This window comes from Polypterus senegalus, chromosome 8 (genome assembly GCF_016835505.1).
Source record: "Polypterus senegalus isolate Bchr_013 chromosome 8, ASM1683550v1, whole genome shotgun sequence".
In the NCBI taxonomy this organism is placed as follows: domain Eukaryota; kingdom Metazoa; phylum Chordata; class Cladistia; order Polypteriformes; family Polypteridae; genus Polypterus; species Polypterus senegalus.
Genome location: NC_053161.1, coordinates 178,435,592 through 178,459,292, shown reverse-complemented (window position 1 = coordinate 178,459,292; position 23,701 = coordinate 178,435,592). Strand labels below are relative to the sequence as shown.

General features: G+C 42.8%; 1 protein-coding gene across 1 annotated transcript; it reads right to left on the bottom strand.

The window, feature by feature from the left end:
* Positions 1 to 7,382: 7,382 nt before the first annotated feature.
* On the bottom strand, positions 7,383 to 22,575 carry LOC120533507 (gastrula zinc finger protein XlCGF57.1-like). Its single transcript, XM_039760426.1, has 4 exons — positions 22,124 to 22,575; positions 20,113 to 20,528; positions 8,865 to 10,791; positions 7,383 to 8,783 (listed from the first exon to the last, which is right to left on the bottom strand). The coding sequence occupies exon 3, from the start codon at positions 10,700 to 10,702 to the stop codon at positions 8,912 to 8,914; it is 1,791 nt and encodes a 596-aa protein (XP_039616360.1). The 5' UTR covers positions 10,703 to 10,791; positions 20,113 to 20,528; positions 22,124 to 22,575; the 3' UTR covers positions 7,383 to 8,783; positions 8,865 to 8,911.
* Positions 22,576 to 23,701: the final 1,126 nt, after the last annotated feature.

The following is a 23,701-nucleotide window of genomic DNA, read 5'->3' as shown; positions in this document are numbered from 1 at the left end:
AGAGTAGGATCTGTTTTGGCAGTGGCGGGGATTCGAACTGGCAACTTTCAGGATACCAGCGCAGATCCTTAGCCTCAAGTTAAGGCCCTCCAAAATGTTGTAGCACCCGGCCAGGGTCCCCCCTCTTATATGTGCACTTTTCTGATAAGCACAGCGTGATCTTAGATCTTGGGGTCTCCTAACAGGAGTCACGCGACATGATTTCTTTAAATATTAACCAAAGTACTGCAGGCCACGGCCACATATGAGATCAGATGTCATGTCGTATCCCAGGCTAAAAATATCCTGATGTAGGCCTACTTTTATGCAACAACTGAACATTTCAAATCATGTTTATTTAAAAACTATCTGAAGCAATTTAAAGACAATCTTTAAAATTGGAAAGGATTTTTTAAGAACATCAGCTTCGAAAAAACTGCCGTGGCCCCTGTGATGGACGGCCCTTATAGGTGGGTGTCCCGGCTGGGACTGAACAGGAATCCTTTACCGAGGCAGGAGGCAATTATAATGGAAGGGCAGAGGAAGGCAGCTTACTGTTGCTGGCACCTTCCTCAAGACACTGGAGGGCAGCCTACCCAGGCTACAACCCCCATACGGATTTCTGCAGGGCATGTTGGGTGTTGTAGTCTCATGGGTCAGCTCTGTTGGGTTATGTGAGGTCCCGGGATCAGGAATCCCCCCTTCGTGGGGCTTCAGAACTATCCAGAAGTGCTTCCGTGCCATAGCCTTGTGTCAACTGGAAGTATTCCGAGCTGTGGGATAAAAGAAGCAGCCCCACTTCAATCTGGAAGCCAGATTCAGGAGGAGGAGGACAACGACAGCAAAGCTTGCTGAGAAGAGTGGAGAAGGAAAATAAGAGTGCTGTTTTATCAGTGTGGTGACTGTGCTGTGGGAAACACTTACTCTGTAAAGGTTTCATGCAATAAAGTCCCTATTTATTGGAAAACTTGTGTCCAGGGGCCTCATGTATAACGCCGTGCGTAGAACTCGCACTATAACATGGCGTAAACACAAAAGCTGAACTGTGCTTCCTCACAGAAAAATCCAGATGCAGGAATCTGTGCGTACTCCAACTTCCACGTTCTTCCGCTACATAAATCCCAATCAGCGTGAAAACTAACGCTCGTGCACGCGCTTTATGTAACGCCCCAACTCCTCCCAGAATTACGCCACTTTGAATATGCAAATCAATACAAAATCGCCCTTAAGTGCAGCCTTCTGTGAAAAGGCAATGGGAAAAGCACGAGGAAAATATAAGAATTTCAGCGAATACCAAGTGGAGGCAAATGAAAAACATACTATTTGTTCAAATAAGCCGTGGTATAATCAACAAAAGGAAGTTGATCGAGTGACATAGCGTGTTGGAGAAACTTGAAAGCTCACATTCACAAATCGCACAGTGCCGGAAATAAAAAAGAAGTCACATATCAAAGTCGCAATGAAAAGGCGAGTTGTAAGCCCACTGTCTGAGTGTCATATGAAAGTTTATTAGGTACAGAGAAAAAGCACACGGTGGGGAAAAAGCACGAAATGTCAACTTCAATCTCGACATTTCCACTTTAATCACGTAGTTTATTTTGTCATTAAAGTAGAACATCATAAACTTCATTTTAAAATCGTTTAATTAACCAGTTTCTTAAATCACATCGTAATTAAAGTAGCACGTTAAATGCTATGTGCTCTGTGTGTGAATCATTACTTGCTTCTTAAACCGCTCTCTTCCTCCAACTGGACACAGAATCCATTACATTCGTGATATTACAGCTCTCTGAATAATTAAAATACTGAGATGTATACGTGATGTCATTTTTATGATGATAGGAGTTAAAGTACGTTATTAAACATGAGTTTCACTTCGATGAAATAATTTATTGCAGCAGTACTCATGGGCGGCTCTAGGCTTGTGGTGGCACTGGGCAGAGGAAGAATTGGTGGCCCCTTCGCCCGCCAATGTCAGTAAAGTAGCTTATCACGGTGGATGGCCACGTATGTTGCAGTCACTGCATAGCCACCTCGTGCTCATGACACAAGCATTTAACTTTTGGCGAAAATTTGTCGCTGCTTTTTGCTGTTTTGTTATTTTCTTTCTGTTTTATATTCAATATATATTGGCGTAGCCGCCTCTGCAGTCAGTGCTTTTCTTTCCCCAAGTAACCGATCGCCACACAATCAGCTCTGTAATAGAAGTAAAGCCATCTGTAAGCTTAGCGCCGATTCTTCAAAATGTTTAAGGAACATTGAAATATCTTCGTAGTACATGTTTAATTATTCTATCCTTCACGACACTCCCAGTGAAGAATATAGATTATTTAAATGAAGTTAAAGTTTTATCTGTATAATTTAACAAACATATTTTGCTGCATTTCACCTTAAAAATGATATCGTCATCATATGTAAATACGCGCTTTATAAAGTGGCTCAGGTTGTGCGATATTATAACTGTAGTGCAAGTTTACAGTGGGGTGATTGTACTTATAAGTACAAACAGTTCTACAAGGAGCAATTGATTGAGTGCATTTAAAGTTCTTGGGATGAAACTGTTTCTGAACCGCGAGGTCTGTACAGGAAAGGCTTTAAAACGTTTTGCCGTGGCAGAGACAGCGTGTCCTTAATCCCGTATACAGATAATTCCCTTTCCGATCAGCTGCTGCTGTGATTCACACTCAGATACAGTGATATAAATACTCCGAGTCGTGCAGTGAGAGTAATATGGAAAAAATTGATCTGCTGTGGCAACTCCTAACGGGAGGAGCTGAAAGAAGAAGAAGAAGAAGAAGTGAGAGTAACAACGCTAAAGCAGTTATGGTATTTGGAATACTATGGCTGTTCCCTGACCATTATATTGTTACGAAGTTAATTACAATCAGATGCATTACACTAATAAACAATATGCGGTTAGTTTCAGTGTATTTATAAAGCCGTGTCGGGAAAATAAGGTGTAACCACACATGAACAGTAGCACTGCTTTGACGCTGGGTGCCGCCAGTCTGCAAAACCGAGCGGAGAACTTGCGTACGACAAGGCATGAGGTACCGTGGAAAAGTGCGTGGCTTTACGCCAAGTGTAGGTTTTATACATCGCGATTTGAACGTGGAAAAGTTCTTACGCGACATTTCTGTGTGTACGCACCGTTTATACATGAGGCCCCTGGCCTGTTGTGATGGGAGTTTGAGGAGCTGCATCACCTCCTAGGGACCACTACCCGATTTCAGAAACCCCTGTGCTAATCAGCATGCACCTCACCGAGACTCTCCAGTACCATAAATCATGAGTATAACGCCCTGAGTTCAAATCTTCTGACCTCCTTACTAGGAAATCTCAAGCTGTAGACGTCATCTGCAGGTGTTTCATTCACACGTTTTTACACTTGTCCTGTTGTGCTATGGCATCTGCTCCACGTCTCCTCCTCCTCCAGGTCTCCTCCAGACAGAAACTGCTGCTGTTTCTCCAGTGGTTACCTCGGGCCGCTCCATTTCCTTCATTTGTGTGTTTTCACCTTCTTTCTTGTTATTGTGTCCTCCTATCTATTTCTCTAGAAGGTTTCTAATTTTTTTTTTCTTCTGGTCATGTACTTACTTCTACCGGACATCCTATTAAACATTTTTGGGTTGTCCCTGAATAATCTGATCTACATCTTTTCCTTAACTAGTAAGCGTCGGCTAGGAATGGGAGTTTGTTGTTGGCTATTGTGGAGTTCAGCTATCACGATGTTAATATACAATGTTGTCAGGTGGCTATTAATTAATGCATTCATTATGAATTTATGCCTGTTGTTTAAATAGTTTATTCCATTCACTTGAAACAATGGTTGTCACAACTCTTATCAATGACAAAACCAGGGAGCAGATCTCTATCTACTTAACCTCTGTGGCATTAAACCCTGAGCCTGACTTGAAATTCTGTGCAATTATATGAAATTGAGACACTTTACAGTGTTAAGCCCCTAATAATTCTCAGGGCAGTATTCTGATTCCATCTAGCGGATGAAATAACATATTGAGGGGGGGAAGCATTTCCATAACAAAGAAATATTCTGAGGTAATTCATCAATATTCATGATTGAGGCGGAGCCTTTAACAAAAAGCACAATGGCAAATGAAGTCGTAAAGCCAGTTTTAGAGCAGACTGAAAATGAACCATTGTTCAACTTGACGTCATGAATTGGTGGCCAGAGGTTGATGTGGATGCTGTATGACTGAACCTTCATGATCCATCCATCCATAATCCAACCCGCTATATCCTAACTACAGGGTCAAGGGGGTCCACTGGAGCCAATCCGAAACAAGCCCTTGGGCAGAATGCCAGCCCACCGCAAAACCTTCATGATATGCCTGGTGAATTCAGTTGTGTGAAACTCTTCCATGGTGTGACAGTAGATCCATGACAGAAAAAAGGGGAAAATGATTCCAATCAGGCGGAGGACAAGAATGAAATGAGCCCACTAAGCTCTGTTCACAATGCAGCAACTGTCCAATGTGGAAGGCACTAAGCTTTGTGCTGCAGTACCCTACGATAACACACGGGGGCGCACATAGAGCAGGCACCGACATTCTACTCTAACTCGTATGCAAGCAACAAAAAAAGTGTGCAAAGAAACACACACGTCGACTGTCCCTGTTGTCGGTCTCAAAATGGAGAATGTGTAGTAAACCTGCATCAGGGCAGCACTGAACACGAGACAGACAGACACTTTCTACTGTCACCAGGTTGACGTTTGGATTTTTTTTTAAACTACAATAACGTTTTTTCTCTTTACTGAAAACAACTCCGTGTTTTTGGCTCATTTTTCTGGACGTGAACATAAGCCTAAAGAGGCTACACATTACTTGTACTCTTAATTTATGAGTTGACAATAAGTTAATGTAGTATTTGAGTTAGCATTGACTTACCTTACCTATTGCTCTGAAGCTAGGAATCTGCACTAGCAATCGGAAGGTTGCCGGTTCGAATCCCGTAAATGCCAAAAGGGACTCTGCTCTTTTGGGCCCTTGAGCAAGGCGGTCCTTAACCTGTGATTGCTGAGCGCTTTGAGTAGTGAGAAAAGCGCTATATAAATGCTATTAATTATTATTACCTTGCAAAAAAAGACAATACACCAGGATTCTGGCTAATAGTCATCTTTTAAATGTAGCCTCAGTGGTTAGGAGGTACAACGTTTTGGTGGGCCTTACCTTAAAGAAGAGTGGGAATCCCCAGATTAGGACATGCCGTAAGAATTTCTCTGATCACAAGACGATAAGAACGACATACAGCCGTCGTTATATAATGCCTTTCACGTATGTCTCCACATCGTGTAGCACCTTTGCACTGGTGAGGGGGCGGCTGCCCGTGAATTAGCATGTGCAGGTAAGACTTGTACTGTACCCCGTACCAGCGAATGGCCGAGTGAGCCTTAATTGTCGACACCGTGTGGAGCTTTCAAAGCGCGGCTGCCAGGGTGTTTCAAATCCGCCCGTCACGTGAACATGAGGCACATGTGGTTATAATTGAGAGGGGAAAATGACACCGATGAGTCGAAGCTTGAGTCAAAACACCGCTGTCACGTGACTTGTGACGTTTGAAGCTTCGAACGTCACCAGTGCTTCACAGCGCGCTTTATTGGTTTGACAGCTGTGGCGCGAAATTAACAGGTAGCCTGTATAAAATACATCATTCTCATTCAACGATGTTGGGATGTGAGAGATTTGGGCAGCTTTGGTGACAGATAGCGACTAACAGCAGAAAATTGCGCTGAAAAGTTAAATAGTATAAATGAACAAGGACCTTAGATGAAACGAACAGAGACTTTCTGCCCTTTTATTGGTGACGTGGGCAGGGCCGGATTAAGGTGGGTGCAATTGGTGCTGCAGCATTAGGCCCAGATGAAAACAGACGAGAATTTTCCGGAAGCTGAAAAGTATTCCTTTGCTATATTAACCTTAAAATAATTATTAGAATGAAATTTGGAGTCCGACTTTCGGACGCCTAGAAACAGCGTTATTTATTATACAGTTTCTATTGTTCTTTGCGCTGTGACGTAACTAACGTTGTTGTGTTTATTGTTAACCGAAGATTTCAAGTTAATGCTATCAATTTTACGTTAAACAGTTTACTTAGTAATTTAGCTGCGTTTCTTGCAATATCTTGGGGATTCTTGCCACTTTATTATTGTTCGGTAAGTGCCACGTAGTAATTTTTTCACCTTGAAAGTTAGTTGTACAGTAAAAATCGATGGCTATTTAAATGGTTATCTGTAACGGTAAAACTAAAAGGCGGTCCATGGGCCTGGCGTGGAGGGTTAGAATTTTTAAAATCCCCGACAGGAGATCTGGGGATCTGGTCTATTATGAAATTTAAATCGTAGATAAATTTTTACCCTCAAGAGCCTGAGCTGAGTCACTTTGACCAATGTCTCTGCAAATTCATTTTTTCTTGCTCCGTTTAGTAAGAGAATTGCTTAATTTTGTGTATTTCATTGTTAGGTTTTCTGCATTAAGTGCACTTTTCAGACAATTGCTATTGAATGTTGGTGTTACATAGTTTGATGTTAATCTCGAGTTGTTACGATACTACGTCATTATTATTCATGTTCAATAAAGGCTGGCTGGCTGCGTCGCAAGCAATTAAGTATCCTTTGTCGGTCCGAGTGCGCATGTGCGATGAGTGTCGAATGCACATGCGCCAATGCCGAGAAAAAAATAGGCCTTTTTTGCGCTGCAGCATCAGGCCCAATTTCACCTTAATCCGGCCCTGGACTTGAGACGGAAACAGTGAGTGCTGCTTCACTTACGCTCTTGAGAGTTTGCCTTGACCTCAGTTAACCACCAGATGTCGCTGTTCATACAGGGGTAAGGCTTCAAAGCTTCAAATCTTTTTTGGCACAAATACAAAGAAAGCCTCAAAGCTTCACGGGGCTTCATTTTTCCATCACTAGGTTATAATAAAACCTCAGAGGGCTAAAGAGCTTAGTATGTGCTACATGAATAATATTTTATATGCAACCTCTTGAGCGAGGCCCTTACCTTTCAACTGCTTCCTCCAGGGTATGATGTTAACCCGCATCCAGCCCAGCAAAACAGGTCCTCCAACTTGCAGGGAAAACTTGGGGACTGGTGGCAGGATTGGCCCTCCAGCCACCGTGTCACTTGCTACATTTGGGTCCCAATCCCGGTGGTTTGTCGTAGGGTGGGTGAGGCGACACACTATCAGCACATGCACCCAACCTCTCACTCTCGCTCAAACCAAACACTATCCCTTAGCATGCGTTTCTGAATAAAAATCTCAAAAGCTGAATATTCAGACAGCCTTGCAGTCACTTTGGACTCCAACGCCAGGCTCCAGCAAGTGTCAGCAGAAAAGCAACATTAATACTGATGATGGTGAAGTCAAAGATCAAGACATGCTTTACAATAATGAACCGTTTCTTAATAAGCAAACGCAAAGTGATATACAGTAATAACAATATTTACAAGTATATGGTTGCTAATGGCAAAGAACACAGAGATGCATTCTGGGAGACTGTCCTACAATTTTCCAACTTGGTCATTGTGACCAGTCTTCTTATCCCACCCTAGGTATGTTATCTGATGAATCTGGATTACCGTGCGAACACAAACCAAACCCTGTAAACGGTTGCTACGGTTACACCACGGCAGATCAGCGGTGATCAGATGGAATAAAGTCGAGACTCGCCGACTGGAGGGGCTGTGCAGCTGAACTTGACTCTGATGTCAGAAAACATTAAAAAAGGGTTCAACCAAACCGTTCAGGCATCATAACTGAACTCCTTGACAGTCTTTCCTTGGAGATATTTATTTATCACCCAGGCTCCCATTGTGGTTTATTCAAACACAGCAATAGGTTTCCCAGTGGATCCAACTTGCCTTCTTGCTCTCTGATGTGTAGATGAGGCTACTTCTAATGCAATGCTTAGGACAGACATCTGCACTCCGATCGATTCGTAAAATATTCTCCAAAACAACCACTGAAACTGCCGGGTATTTTGCCAGGACTTTGATGTCATACGTTTCCCCATCTACGTCTTGATTGATGACACTCCCTATAAAGATTCATCTTATTTCTTCTATTCATTTCATGCATGATCAACCGTAGTTTTGTCAGTTTCTCCTGACTTTGATTTTCTTTTGCTCCGTCACTTTAGAAGTGACAGCACTAATCCAGTCGAGTGTCATGTCCGTTATAAACCATTAGGTTGGCTTGATTTCAATTGTGGCCTTGTGGAGCTTATCTATGATATCACATATTATTATTTAACGCTATTCCTGGTAACATCTCACTTCTATAGATTTCTGGGTACTTGTCCATATCGACGAGGTCCGGGAGCTATTCTTTAATTCCCCGTCTTCTATTGAGGAGGTCTGGCCCACTTCTGCACAGGGTATTCTCTTTAGGCGCTTTATTCATTTTAGAGTTTGGGCGAGTTTCTGCAGATGTTCTCATTGATTTTTGAATTTCTGGACCTTCTGCTTCGTTAATATTTGCAGCCGATCACTGGCTCTCGTGGCACTGTTGTACTTCCATCCCATTCCATTTTTACTTCCTTCATACCTTTATAGGGCATTCCACTTTTGGGTGATAATCTATTCCAAGTGTATCCGTTCATTATTGGGCGTTCTTTTTAAAGATGAGGCTTTTCTCTCATTTTACTTAATTTGGTTATTAGTATTAACAAATGACGTTCTTCCTGTTCTCTTCATCCCCCTCGGTGTTCATTGCTACTGGATCTTTCCCTTTCTACACACATTTCTTTTGCTGCTCATTGGAGATATTCTGAACTTCTAGTACTGAAATTATAGAGATTTGGTATTTTAAATCGAGTCTGGAAATCAAGATAACTTTGAGATTCCAGTTTTATGTGAGCCTACCTTTCAGCTGGAAATTCTGGTTTGACTGCATGATCTCCTCTTCATCTTCAATTTACCACTGCGCGGTCTTCAGCACTCTTTATTTCTTGGCCAGGTTGACCTTTTGGGGCCTGATCTGTGTGAGTTCCCATGTGGTTGTTAAGATTCCTCCTGTAACAGAATCCTTTGCCACATTTCAAACAGCTGTATGGCTTCTCCCCAGCATGAATTCTCGAGTGGTTCTCGAGACGCTGCCTTCTTGAAAATCGCTTTCCACATTCAAAACAGCCATAAGGTTTCTCTCCTGTGTGAATTCTTGCATGGCTCTTCAGATAGTTCCTTCTTGAAAACTGCTTGCCACATTCAGAACAGGAATACGGCTTCTCGCCTGTGTGACTTCTCATGTGCCTGTTAAGAACTCCCCCACTGGAAAATCGCTTTCCACATTCTGAGCAGCCATATGGCCTCTCTCCTGTGTGAGTTATCATGTGGCTCTTGCAGCCACTCTTGCAAGAGAATCGTTTGCCACATTCGCTACAGGAATATGGTTTCTCTCCAGTATGAACTCTCTTGTGGATTTCAAGATGGTCTCTTTTAGAAAATCGTTTCCCACATTCATCACAGCAGTAGGGTTTCTCCCCAATATGAATTTTTTTGTGTTTATGAAGATGACTCCTTGTTGAAAAACATTCACCACACTCCGAACAAGAGTGGGGCTTCTCTCCACTGTGAATTTTCATGTGTTTGTCAAGGTTTCTCCTGTCACAGAATCTTTTGCCACATTCTAAACAGCCATATGGCTTGTCTCCAGTATGAATTGTCAAGTGGCTCTTGAGACGCTGCTGTTTTGAAAATTGCTTTCCACATTCAGAACAGCTGTATGGCTTCTCTCCAGTATGAGTCCTCATGTGGGAGATAAGACTGCTCCTTTCCGAAAAACCTTTTGCACATTCAGAGCAACAATAAGGTTTCTCTCCAGTGTGAATTTTCACATGCCTATTAAGAGTTCCCCTGTTGGAGAATCCTTTGCCACATTCTGAACAGCAATATGGCTTCTGTCCAGTGTGGGTTGTCATGTGGTTCCTCCAGCTGCTTTTCTCAGAGAAATGTTTGCCACATTCACAACAGGAATACGGTTTCTCTCCAGTATGAACTCTTTTGTGGGCTTCAAGTTTGGCTCGTTGTGAGAATCTCTTTCCGCATTCTGCACAGTCGTATGGCTTCTCTCCAGTGTGAATGGTCATGTGTCCCTCAAGACGCTGCCTCTTTGAAAATCGCTTTCCACATTCGGAGCAACTGTATGGTTTGTCTCCGGTGTGAGTTGGCATGTGGGAGTTGAGACTGCTCTTTTCAGAGAATCCCTTTCCGCATTCCAAACAAGAATACGGCTTCTCTCCTGTGTGAATTCTCATGTGTCTTTTAAGGACTCCTCCACTGGAGAATCCTTTGCCACATTCTGAACAGGAATACGGCTTCTCTCCAGTGTGAGTTCTCATGTGGCTCTTATAGCTGCTGTTGAAAATGAACTCTTTTCCACATTCTGAACAGCAATAGGGCTTCTTTCCACTATGCACACTCTTGTGGGTTTCAAGTTTGGCTCTTTGTGAAAATCGTTTCCCACATTCAGAGCAGCTATATGGCCTTTTACTTGTACGGTTCCTCGGATTACCTTTATCTTTAGACTGATATTTCAGACTTTTTCTTTGCTGTTGGTGGACAGGCAGGGCTTCTGAGTGTGTTTCATCCACCTGTTGTGGAGTGTTAATTGTGTCAATCCTTGTTAGTTTCACAACAGGCAGAGCACTTAACTGCAAGGAGGATCTTGTCAAAGTCACTGATCCAGAGGTTGATTTCTTCATATTTTCGTCATCCAGTGTCTGTTGTGGGTTGTCCTGATGTGAAGTCTCAACAGATAAAGACGGGGAAAACCTGGGACTCTGTGGTGCACCTGCAGAAAAACAAAGAAATGTACAATTGTGAGTGACCATGAGAAGTTGTTCACATAGCCTTCTTAATTTTTGCCCTACTACGCCCTATGATTCACATCAGAGTTATTAGTCTTGTATGCTTTATAGAGCTGTGATTTGCCCTTCCAGATTCTTTTTCAACTCTTTATTAACCCATCTGTTTCTTTAATTTCTTACTAATTCCATTTACAGGGTATACTTGTCCTGAATTACATGTAAACCATTTTAAAACCTGTTCCGCTGCTCCTTGACTGTTTCCACTGTTTATCCCTCACGCTACGCAAGCGTTGTACGGTTTATACTTGTGCGTGTACATTACGTAAATCTGGAGGAATCCAGCAGGTGGTAGTGCGAGATGTCATCACGGTGAGAACAGGTTCAGCTTCACTGTGTTGTGAATTGCCTGGAACAGCCATTAAATAGCGCAATATCTCTGAAAAGGATGTTTAATGATTAAATCCATCAATCCAGGGATGTGTCCATTCCAGGAAACATTGGGCACAAGTGAGAAACAGACAATGGACGAGGCCTCAGCTCATCGCAAGGTGAATACAAGCACACACATACACTAGCGTCATTTTAGTGGCACCAAATCTGCATATCTTTGGAAGGAAACCGGAGCACAGTGTGGAATACAAGCAGGAAATACCAGCAACGTAACTCCCTGCGAGACAGCAGTGCTATTGCTCCGCCACCGTGACACCCCCATGTGTTTAATTATTAACAGTATTCATTATTTAAATGAAATTATATGTAAAATGTAACATACACACTTTAATGCATTTCATCATGAAAGTGATATCAAGTATGAATCTAAAGATTCTAAATGTGCAGAGAGTTGGAATATCAGACATTTAATATGTTCAGTGTGGTAATCTATTGCTGCTTGCTGTAGCGATTTAAAAACTGGGATGACGTTTACTTTATCATTAAAGAAGAACGTTGTAAACCACGAGGTTAAAATGGACAATTCGAGATTAAAGCCGAAATTTCCACTTTAATCACAAAATACACGTTTTCATGTCCTTAATTTATTTTCTCAGTGACTCAAATACAGTGCTATACATTATGTTGCTGTTGTGAAGTTGCAAAAAATAAATAAATAAATAAATAAATAATAGACGGCACAAAAGATGGTATGTGAGACTTTTAAAATGTATCGTGTCATTACGATCGGGATTATGCGACGCTTGAATTTAAAAGCACCACAAATGCATCTGTATGTCGGCATTTTGCTTCACCACATTGAAGCAATCATCAAACAGCAAAGCGCTCACATCAATCTCGTAGGATCCACAAGGGATCGTATTGTATTGTAAAGAAATAACACAACACAGCGTAAAGAGTTGGGGTTTCCGGCCCCGTATACTGTAAACAAAAGAAGCAACCAAGGTCAAGGGTACAAACAAAAATATTGTTAATGCGCGCGACGACTTCACATGCGCCGGCGGCCATTTTTATATAGGAGGAGCCGGAAGTGGAGGAATGCTGGGAAGGAGGCGTGAGGGATGACGGGACTCGTGACGTCAGGGAAGATGGCGGAGGAAGGGCGTTAGTGGACGTGGTGCGGTCAGGTTAAGATGGCGGAGCGTCTTTTTTCCTGAAAGAGAGAGCAGAAAGGTTAGTACCCCGCCATTCCCTACCGACAAACGTCCTTCGAAGAGATTTCGGTCCGCCCGCGGCCTCCTACTCGCGCATGGGTGACAGTATTTTGAATATATATATTTTTTTTAATGGCACTCTCATTATTATTTTTTTCAGAATAACATTTGTATTTTTGAGGAATGCACGTCATTTATATAATAGCCTTCTCAGGACCTTTTTTCATACTTTGCCTAAATAGCATTTTTAATTCTATACAATGCCTAGGGAAAGTGTGTAATAATTCTCATATTTCATACATTGCCTAAAAACGCCGGGCATTATATACAATGCCTAAGTATTCTATAGAATGCCAGCTTTTCATACTTTGCCAGTAACATAGATAAGGAAAATAGAGAAGAGATGGGAGAGGGCAGACTGTGATACCCCATCGACTAAGGTGACGCACGCTTGCTGCTCACAACTACACAACTTGTTCAGTTATAAAGATGTCCTAGTGAGCTGACTGTCCTCTGTTAAGGGGGAGTGGATGTACATTTTATTTTTAGTTTCAGTACAAGTAATTCTAATTATTGTTGTTTAAAGCTAAAACACAAAACTATTGTTAAGGGTTTTTTTTATTTTTGGGCTGCTGTCATTTCATTGCATTGTTTTTCCCCCCCCATCAGGCAAAACTGTGAACTTGTAACTTAATCTGGTGTTGTATGGGCAGAACTCCCACCTAACCACCCTGACAATAACAACATCAGGGAACCCTTCAGGTCAGCCTCACTACAGAGGTGTAATGGGAAGGTCCAGACTGGACGTCCATCCCAGTAAACCGATGAGGTCACCAAACTGTGACCCCTAGTAGACAGACTGGAGGACAACAGGCTCTACAGTGGGTCTTATATTATGAGCCACGGGGTCTTGAAAGGCCTCCGGCTGAGACCTTTAATGATCAATGAGAGTACCATTAACCTCACAGTGTGTGTATATGGATCTCTATACATCTCTATCTGTATATCTATATATCTCTCTATATCTAATTATATATATTTATATCCTCACAGGTGGCGCAGTGAGAGACAGACAGACATACATACATACATACATAGTGTATTACACAATAGTTAATTCCAATAAGCTTCAAGGGATATCAATGCCTTTCATTTTTTACTCTAGACGAGAACAGGCCAGTAACCCCGACAAAGCTCGCCAGTCCTATCCACTTGTTTCCTCCAAGAAAACATCAAGTCGAGTTTTGAAAGTCCCTAACGTCTTACTGTCTACCACACTACTTGGTAACTTATTCCAAGTGTCTATCGTTCTTTGTGTAAAGAAAAACTTCCTAATGTTTGTGCGAAATTTACCCTTAACAAGTTTCCAACTGTGTCCCCGTGTTCTTGATGAGCTCATTTTAAAGTCACCGTCTCGATCCACTGTACTAATTCCCTTCATAATTTTAAACACTTCAATCATGTCACCTCTTAATCTTCTTTTGTTTAAACTGTAAAGGCTCAGCTCTTTTAATCTTTCCTCATAATTCAACACCTGTAGTCCCTGAATCAGCCTAGTCGCTCTTTTCTGGACCTTTTCTAGCACTACTATGTCCTTTTTGTAGCCTGGAGACCAAAACTTCACCCAGGACTCCAGATGAGGCCTCACCAGTGCATTATAAAGGTTGAGCAGAACCTCCTGTGACTTGTACTCCACACATCAAGGCGCTATATATCCTGACATTCTGTTAGCCTTCTTAATGGCTCCTAAACAACACTGTCTGGAAGTCGATAGCTTAGAGTCCACTATGACTCCTAAATCCTTCTCATAAGGTAGACTCTTGATTTTCCGACCGCCCATTGTGTATTCAAACCTCACATTTTTACTTCCTATGTGTAATACTTTACATTTACTGACATTAAATTTCATCTGCCACAAATCTGCCCAATTCTGTATGCTATCCAATTAAGACGCATTAGTGATTGTGAATCAACTTCACCTGCTTTGGAGCAAATGAGAAGCGGGGCACTGAAGAGGCAACAGCAAGACAACCCCGCTAAACGGGAATGATGGCCGCAGACAGTCGCTCTCTCCTTCTCCTTCCTGACTGATTCTTCTCTACTTTTGCATTTTGCTGGTGTCCTTGGGCCTCATGTATAAACGCTGCATACGCACAAAATTGTTTCCTACACCCGTTTCCAAGCACACTTTGAGATATATCAAAACTAAAGCTATGCACATTTTCATGGCAGCCTCCCACCTTGTGTACACACTTTTCTGTTCGGTGTTGCAAACTGGCGAACCTCGCATCACAGCGGCGCTACTATTTCTGTGTCGTCTCCCTTTTCTTTTTCAAATTCACATCCACGACACAAGGTTTATCAAACACATCGAAATCAGCTGCGTGTCAGTTACAAATTGAATTTACTTGATTGTAATCATTCTGTAACAACAGAACTGCCAGGCTATTCCCACTACCATAGCTGCTTTAGCGTGGTTAGAAGACATCAGAAATGGAGGAATTAGAAGAGAGTGCGTATTTAGAGAGGATTGTAACCACTGGCTTCTAAGTCGATTTCAACTTCCCAGAGCTCTCCTCTTGGCTCTACGTGCTGAGCTGGCGCCAGCTTTACAAAGGCAGGCTTTTAGGATTTGTGTTCTACCGTGGCAGAGCGACGGGCGCTGAGCAGACTCCTGTCAATCCTGGAGAATCGACTGAACAGGATCATCTCCAGACAGAGGAGCAGCTTCAGCAACAGACTGCTGTCACCATCCTGCTCCACTGACAGACTGAGGAGACCCCACACTATGCGACTCTTCAATTACACCCGGGGGGTAAACGTTAACATTATACAAAGTTATTGTCTGTTATACCTGCATTGTTATCACTCTTTAATATTGTTTTTATCAGTATGCTGCTGATGAAGTATGTGAATTTCCCCGTGGGATTAATAAAGTATCTATCTGTGACGATGCAGGACCGCTCCACACTACGCTCCCATCCATCGTTACGGGAGCCCTTGAACCAAACACCGTCAATAATGTCACCGAGATGAGCTGACAAGTGAGGACAATTCTCAAATGATGAAGCCAAGGGCTATATCCAAAAAGTGCTAAGAGCTTTTATTAAATCAATAAAACAAAACAAAACAAAAAAACAGTGCATCAATGTCCAAACATATTCCATAAAACCAGTGGAGATAAAAATCAAATACAAACCGGATTCCAAAAAAGTTGGGACGCTAAACAAATTGTGAATAAAAACTGAATGCAATGATGTGGAGATGGCAAATGTCAATATTTTATTTGTAATAGAACGTAGATGACAGATCAAACGTTTAATCCGAGTAAATGTATCATTTTAAAGGAAAAATATGTTGATTCAAAATTTCACGGTGTCAACAAATCCCAAAAAAAGTTGGGACAAGTAGCAATAAGAGGCTGGAAAAAGTAAATTTGAGCATAACGAAGAGCTGGAAGACCAATAAACACTAATTAGGTCAATTGGCAACATGATTGGGTATAAAAAGAGCTTCTCAGAGTGGCAGTGTCTCTCAGAAGCCAAGATGGGTAGAGGATCACCAATTCCCACAATGTTGCAGAAAGATAGTGGAGCAATATCAGAAAGGTGTTACCCAGCGAAAAATTGCAAAGACTTTGCATCTATCATCATCAACTGTGCATAACATCATCCGAAGATTCAGAGAATCTGGAACAATCTCTGTGCGTAAGGGTCAAGGCCGTAAAACCATACTGGATGCCCGTGATCTCCGGCCCTTAAACGACACTGCACCACAAACAGGAATGCTACTGTAAAGGAAATCACAGAATGGGCTCAGGAATACTTCCAGAAACCATTGTCAGTGAACACAATCCCCGTGCCATCCGCCGTTGCCAGCTGAAACTCTACAGTGCAAAGAAGAAGCCATTTCTAAGCAAGATCCACAAGCTCAGGCGTTGTCACTGGGCCAGGGATCATTTAAAATGGAGTGTGGCAAAATGGAAGACTGTTCTGTGGTCAGACGAGTCACGATTCAAAGTTCTTTTGGAAATTTGGGACGCCATGTCATCCGGACCAAAGAGGACAAGGACAACCCAAGTTGTTATCAACGCTCAGTTCAGAAGCCTGCATCTCTGATGGTATGGGGTTGCATGAGTGCGTGTGGCATGGGCAGCTTGCATGTCTGGAAAGGCACCATCAATGCAGAAAAATATATTCAGGTTCTAGAACAACATATGCTCCCATCCAGATGTCATCTCTTTCAGGGAAGACCCTGCATTTTTCAACAAGATAATGCCAGACCACATTCTGCATCAATCACAACATCATGGCTGCGTTGGAGAAGGATCCGGTACTGAAATGGCCAGTCTGCAGTCCAGATCTTTCACCTATAGAGAACATTTGGCGCATCATAAAGAGGAAGGTGCGACAAAGAAGGCCCAAGACGATTGAACAGTTAGAGGCCTGTATTAGACAAGAATGGGAGAGCATTCCTATTTCTAAACTTGAGAAACTGGTCTCCTCGGTCCCCAGACGTCTGTTGAGTGTTGTGAGAAGAAGGGGAGATGCCACACAGTGGAGAAAATGGCCTTGTCCCAACTTTTTTGGGATTTGTTGACACCATGAAATTCTGAATCAACATATTTTTCCCTTAAAATGATACATTTTCTCAGTTTAAACTTTTGTTCCATGATTTATGTTCTATTCTGAATAAAATATTAGAAGTTGGCACCTCCACATCATTGCATTCAGTTTTTATTCACGATTTGTATAGTGTCCCAACTTTTTTGGAATCCGGTTTGTAAATAAATCCTTTCAAATCCGAGGTTAAAATAAAATGCAGAAGTTAATGCAGTCTCTCTCATCACTTTCTTTTCCGGACCACCTCCGTCTCTCTTTCTCCCCAGCAGCTCACCCATTGCTCTTGCAGCCGGAGGAGACCCAACAGCCACGAGCTCCTTCAGCTAACCTCCATCTTGGCCCCCTTACGGATGTCACCGCTAGACCGATGAGGTCGGCTCTCCTCCCTTTATCCTTCACGCACCCGTAGTCGCTCCTCGGATCCCTCGGGAGGACACCTGCATTGCTCACCACTCTCTTTCAAACTTTCAGTGGGGCAAACTAGCCCCTCGAGCTCAACCGACAAATGCTCCTTCGCGGGACCCCAGCCCGTATGGTCTCCTCTTCCTAGGTGGCCAGATCATCCTTGTCGGACTGCTCTTTCTCACGTCCTTTAACCTCCTTTCCCTTTCTCCTCGATTTATCCATCCATTTATAACCCCACCCCTCGATCGATCTCTCTATTCCTCTCCCTTTTTCTGGTGTTAACCCGTATATATACACCCTCATCCGTCTCCGTGGGCGCAACGCCTTAATTACACGCCGCAGGAAGCCGACCAAGAACGACCACACCCACACGTGCAGGTGTGACTCGCTCCCGCTACCTCATTAACTCCTTGCAGTCATGCAATTGCGCCCACGGGGAACAGCGCGGCTACACGGATTTAAAACCCTGGCTTTTTATTGGAAGCCGCGGACCCGCATTACCACACTGTCTACCTGCTCCTTTGCAAGATCTGCCCACTGCCTGGTTTTTAGCCACAGGAGCTTTTCAACATGAACTCTGTGACCAATTGGGTATTTCAAAAACATCTCCGAGTCGCACCATGCCAGCCATATAGAACGGCATTATCTGCTTGGTGTCCAGATATATAAGATTTCCTTACACGGTGGTTGAACTGGAAAACAGCAAAGCATAATTCACAGCAACATCCGGTTCTACAAATGCAATCGGAGCGGTCAGCTACACCCACACACACATTACTATTGCAACAACGCCGGACAAGTTACTTCAGTCACGGATAAATCAACAAAAGGATGAGCTGCCATTACATCATCTATAGCTGGAGAGCCTATAGAAACGACAGCTCTGCACAGTACCAAGAAAAGGCATGCCGTTCTTTTAAAGATAGCGAGTCATCACAAATAAAAGAGGATCGATCCGCTGTGGCACTCGGCCCTGACGCTATACTATAAAGGCACCTTCAGAGAATGAATTTGCTTTTGTAAATTGAAAGCATTTCCACTCCATTAATGTGCTGCTCCACAGAAAGGGTGTTGCACTGTGCAGGCATATTACGGGATTCATAACGTGGCACACAATCGTGACTCGCCCGTACCTGAGGAGACACTGTATGATGACCCTGACCCTGACAATCCAAGCGATCAGACAGCGTTTCAACTTTGTTTAAATGTAATTAGCAGAACGTAAAAACAGGTAATCAGACACGGCATTTATTTTCTAATCCGTTCATTTTATTTGTGGTCAGCATCACACAGTACAGCCCTTCAATTCCTTAGTTTCTTGGCCACATCTCAATTGCATTTTGTGACTCCAGAACAGTCCATCAGCACACAGCCATGAGGTCGCCCGGCACTTTCCGTGGCAGAGGTGTGTGTGCAGCCAGCATATGAAGATGAGCTGGGCACAGCAGCAACATCACCGCATGGACTCACATCCTCGGTTGGGGGTCTGCTTTTGTAATATTGTTTAAAACAGAATAAACAGATTGCGGGCTGTGACTCGCCTTTTCACGTCAACTTTAATAATTGACCAATTTTTTTTTTTTTTTTATTTCGGACACTGTGTGACTTTCTGAAGTTGAACTTTTGAGTGTCTCCACCACATTGCATCATTCCATAACTTCCTTTTGATGCAGTACATTTTTCCTTGCCTTCACTTCGCATTTGCTGAAATTCTTTTTTCCACATGCTTTTGCCATTGTCTTTTAAGAAAGCACTGGACAGAAGGGGCAATTTATAATCGATTTGCATGATAAAATATGCAAAAGTCTGGAAGGAGCCAGGGTGGGGCACGTGCACATGCGTTAAACTTCACATTCATTGGCATTTAGAAAGGGGAAGTGCGTGGAACTCGGCATACACACCGCTTTATGCATCTCGATTTTTTGAGTGTGCACACACATTCAGTTTTGTCTGTACCCCATGTTTTAGTGTGAATTCTACGCACGCCATTATACATGAGGCGGTACCATGCAGCGGATTCAGGTTGCACGGGTAGTCAAACTCCTACTGGATGGCACACCCATACGTGCCATCACAAGAAGGTCTGCCATGTCTACCAACACAGTCTCAAGAATATGGAGGAGCTACCAGGAGACGGGCGCCTGTTCTGCAGATCTACAGCTAAAGTGTGGAGTCACCTAAAGGGGGCGCTGTACATAGCAGAACTCTGAGCACTTTGAGTTTGAACGCTTCTGTACATAACGGTGACAGCAAACTGGAAAACTCTCAAGTAGAAACTGGTAGAACAAAAGGCTTACTAGTGGAATCAAAGGATAAATGGGGGAAATTTGTGCACATTTGAGAAACATTAAGACTCCATCCATCCATTATACGACCTGCTATATCCTAACTACAGGGCCACGGGGGTCTGCGCAAGGCAGGAAACAATCCCCGGCAGGGCGCCAGCCCACCGCAGACATTAAGACTCAAAAGTGTTAAATTATTTTCCTAATAACCTTATCCTTTACTTTTGTACCTAAATATTATTTGCAAGAACCTTTAATACATCTCATCAAATGTTTGGTAAGAGAGATTTTGATTTCACAGTTGATGTGCACACAATATGAAATTTAAATGAGAGAGTATTGTTGACTTCTTCACCTTCCCCCTTTGTTCCCTTTTAGTCCCCACTTACCTTCTCCAGACCGATTTGTAGAAGATGGGCAACCTTCCAGTGTTGTCCTGTCCTCTCAAAGGTTTTTGTGTCCAATTCAATATCAGACTTCACCTTATCTGCACAGTGTCTACCGTGTGGGCAGACTAACCCACTTGCATCACCGTGTTGACCGACGGACTCTGATTGAAGGTCCTCTTTCTTGACATGGTTGGTAACTCTGTGTTCTTGCATATCACGGATGATGGGTTTCTCCTCAGGCTCCTCCTTTATGCTCACTGCCCCCTGTTCACAATCCTCATTCTTAATGCAGAGACTCTCCTGGTTAAGGTGGACATGTCCCCAGTTAGTGCCCTTCTCTTTCGTATGTAGAGCTCCTCTCTCCTCCATCCCATCCATTTAAGTTAAAGCGACTGGCAGATTCCTCTCCTTCCACCCTATGAAAACAAAAAGGGTTTAGTATAAACAAGAGATTAAACACAAAAGGCCTGAACATGTTAGTGTATTACTGTACTGCCTCAATCAATTTAAAGCACACCATTGAAGTTACTGCAAAAGGGGAAATGTAAAAAATAATAGGGTGCATCTGGACACCCTATTTAATCATTTCAACAAAAACAAACCACCATCCAGGTTTAATAAGCTACAATTCCGGGGTAAGGCCTCTCGAGAACGCAGCATTGCCTGCTCTTTTTAATAAATTCCATATTCTCTGATGCTAGAGATCAAAAACAAACAAAAAAATGTAATCCTGGCCAAGCGGAAGGCAGGTACGCCGTAACATCAAACGTAAGCACTGTATATAATGGTGTTCAGGTCTGACGGGAGAGCGTCCTACGCGTGGGGAGAACCACGCAACCAAAATGAAAAGGATATTCAAAATCCGGAGCAGAAGGGCTTTTCAAAGACAGCACAGATACCCAACACTCGGCCTTACTTGGTTTAGAAAAGACGATCCTCCATACACACTGACCAACTTCAGTCAGCCCTCTCTGTACGCGACCTTCCGATTCACTTTTATGAACCCTGCTTTACATCTCACGTGCCAAGTGACTCGAGACCACTTGTTTGACATCTCGTAAAGCACTTTGAGCTGCAATGTCTGTATGAAAATGTGTATAGAAATAAATGAGAAAAGGTCTTGCATGGAGCTCCAGACCGAGGGCTACTCATGGTCATTTTATATTTCTTCCATTTCCGAATAATTGCACCAACAGTGGCCACCTTCTCACCAAACTTCTTGCCAATAGTCTTGTAGCCCATTCCAGTCTTGTCCCGTACATGCTTTGACAGCTCTTTGGTGTTGCCCGTGATGGTGGAGAGGTTGGAATGGAAGAAATTCATTGTGGACAGGTGGGCTTGATACACATCAGGAGTTGAGATCAGGAGTATCTGAAATTGATTGATTGTAATCTCTGCACCACGTGGGCACACAGCCAATCTGTGGGAGCCAGAATTCTGGCTGGGTGGTAGGGGATCAAATCCTTATTTCACTCAATGGCACACAAATCAATTTATAACTTTTTATGTAATGTGTTTCTTCTGGATTTTTGGTTGATATTCTGTCTCTATCTAAGCTATAATTAAATGAAACTCTCTCCCAGATAAAAGCAGTTTTTCAATAATTAAACTAACCGACGCTTCTGCACTTTGATTTAACGTGGACACAATAATGTCGGCTATGACAGACCTATCAGTACACCGCGGGCCAATTTTCTTCCTCGTCCACTAACGTAAAGCCCGACTCTCCTGACGAACTGCTCGTCGCCCACTCTGAGGCTATCTGGACACAGTGGACTGAACGGACAAAGACATCAAATGCCCGCCTATCGCAACAGCAAAGTGCCCGGTGACGGAGGGGACCGACTGGGCAGTGGAGTTAAGCGGAGACGCCGAGGCCTGGGAGTGGCGAGGACAAATGGGCAAGTTCGAGAATTCGACCAAAGAAATGAGAAAAAAGGCGAAACGTAGAGAACGATGTGCAGCACAGACATAAACACTTAAATGTTTAAAGCAAATTCCGTTTACTTACCGCAGTGGCTCTCAATGATTTGATTCTCTCTAAAGCCTCCGCTTCTACTGCTGCTGCAGTTTCTCCTCCAGGCTTGCCGTACAGTGCGCTTTCTTTTGTGACCAATCACAGCTAATGTTTACCATTTGTGTATCTGGAATAGCCAATGAGAAACAACCTCGCTGTTCCTCCGGAACTCCGCCCAGAATACACGCGAAAAGGACAAGGCAGTGAAAGCGTGACGTCACAACCCTTACTCGCCAAACCTTCCCAGAACGCGTGGACTCGGAGTCTTTTTACAGAAAACCCAAAGGGGAGGAGAGTTAGGGGGTCGATGTTATGAACATATCGCTGCCCCGTGAAATTCCATGTCTCTTCTAATTTATGTCGGAGGCACCAAAGGCGTGAGCGTTACGGATCTCCTTGTGCTCGCGCATTCTTGCGCGCCGTTATTTTTGATGTAATGCTTGCTCTGTGTCCATCTGTACTACGCACGCGCAGCACCGCGCACCGAGCTCCTTGGTAACGAGCACGCGCAGCTCCCTGCTTGCTTTTTCCATCTCAATTTGTGTTCCTGTGGACCACACTGTGGCTGCAGATGTTTGCTCCAACCACTTTCACGATCGGCGAGTTATTTATACCTGCGACTAATGGCATTTAATTAGAGGGTCATTTTTTTCTCTTTTCTTATTCTTCATTCAGAAAAGCACAGGGGTGCGATTTTTTTTACATTTACAAGAAATTTAGAAATATTCATATTCTTTTTATAAATCTATATGACTGTTACAACTCTCTCCTTTGTTATCTTCCTATCAATTGTCTCTTTTTGAAAATTTGCTTTCATAATTGTATTCTAAAAATGACAGTAAGCATAAATAAGCAGTGTAGGCACCTGGGCACACGATACTGAATGCTCAAAGACTGCAGCTGGTTCAGCATCAGACCCACTAAACATGACCCTCCACCTTAATAAAAAGAATTTGTTTCTGTGTGTCCATCAGGTTGGTATGTCTCTGCTATAGGCCATTGGGTATGGCATTTGTAAAAGCAGTGTGAACGATTGTGATGTGTCATATTTTAGACTGAAAACATGCACTGTATTTTATTTCTACAAATGTCTGTGATGCGCCATTTGTTGGAATATAAAAAATGTAATGAATTTTATAACTATGTGTATTACAAAATATGATCCAGCAGATGGTTTTATTACTATTTAATTTAATATTGTTTCTTTGTATCAGTATACTGCTGCTGGATTATGTGAATTTCCCTTTGGTATTAATAAAGTATCTATCTATCAAACATTAACAACGAATACGCTGAGGTGTACTTTGATTAGTCAGATTTCAATCTGGCTTAGATGGGTAAATATTGGATTAAATAACTAGAACACCTGGAAAAGCAGAATGTAAACTATGGCAAGAATCTTAAAAGTCAACGTCCATACATCTCTTGTGCATTGTAATAATAAAATTGACAAACTTTGATTTGTAATTTCTATATTGACCCTAAAACACAGAAAGTGGGACATAACAGCTTGCTTAATTAGGCTAAGAGTCCAGAAGTTTTTGGAATAAAAGCCTGCAGCCTCCTCAATAT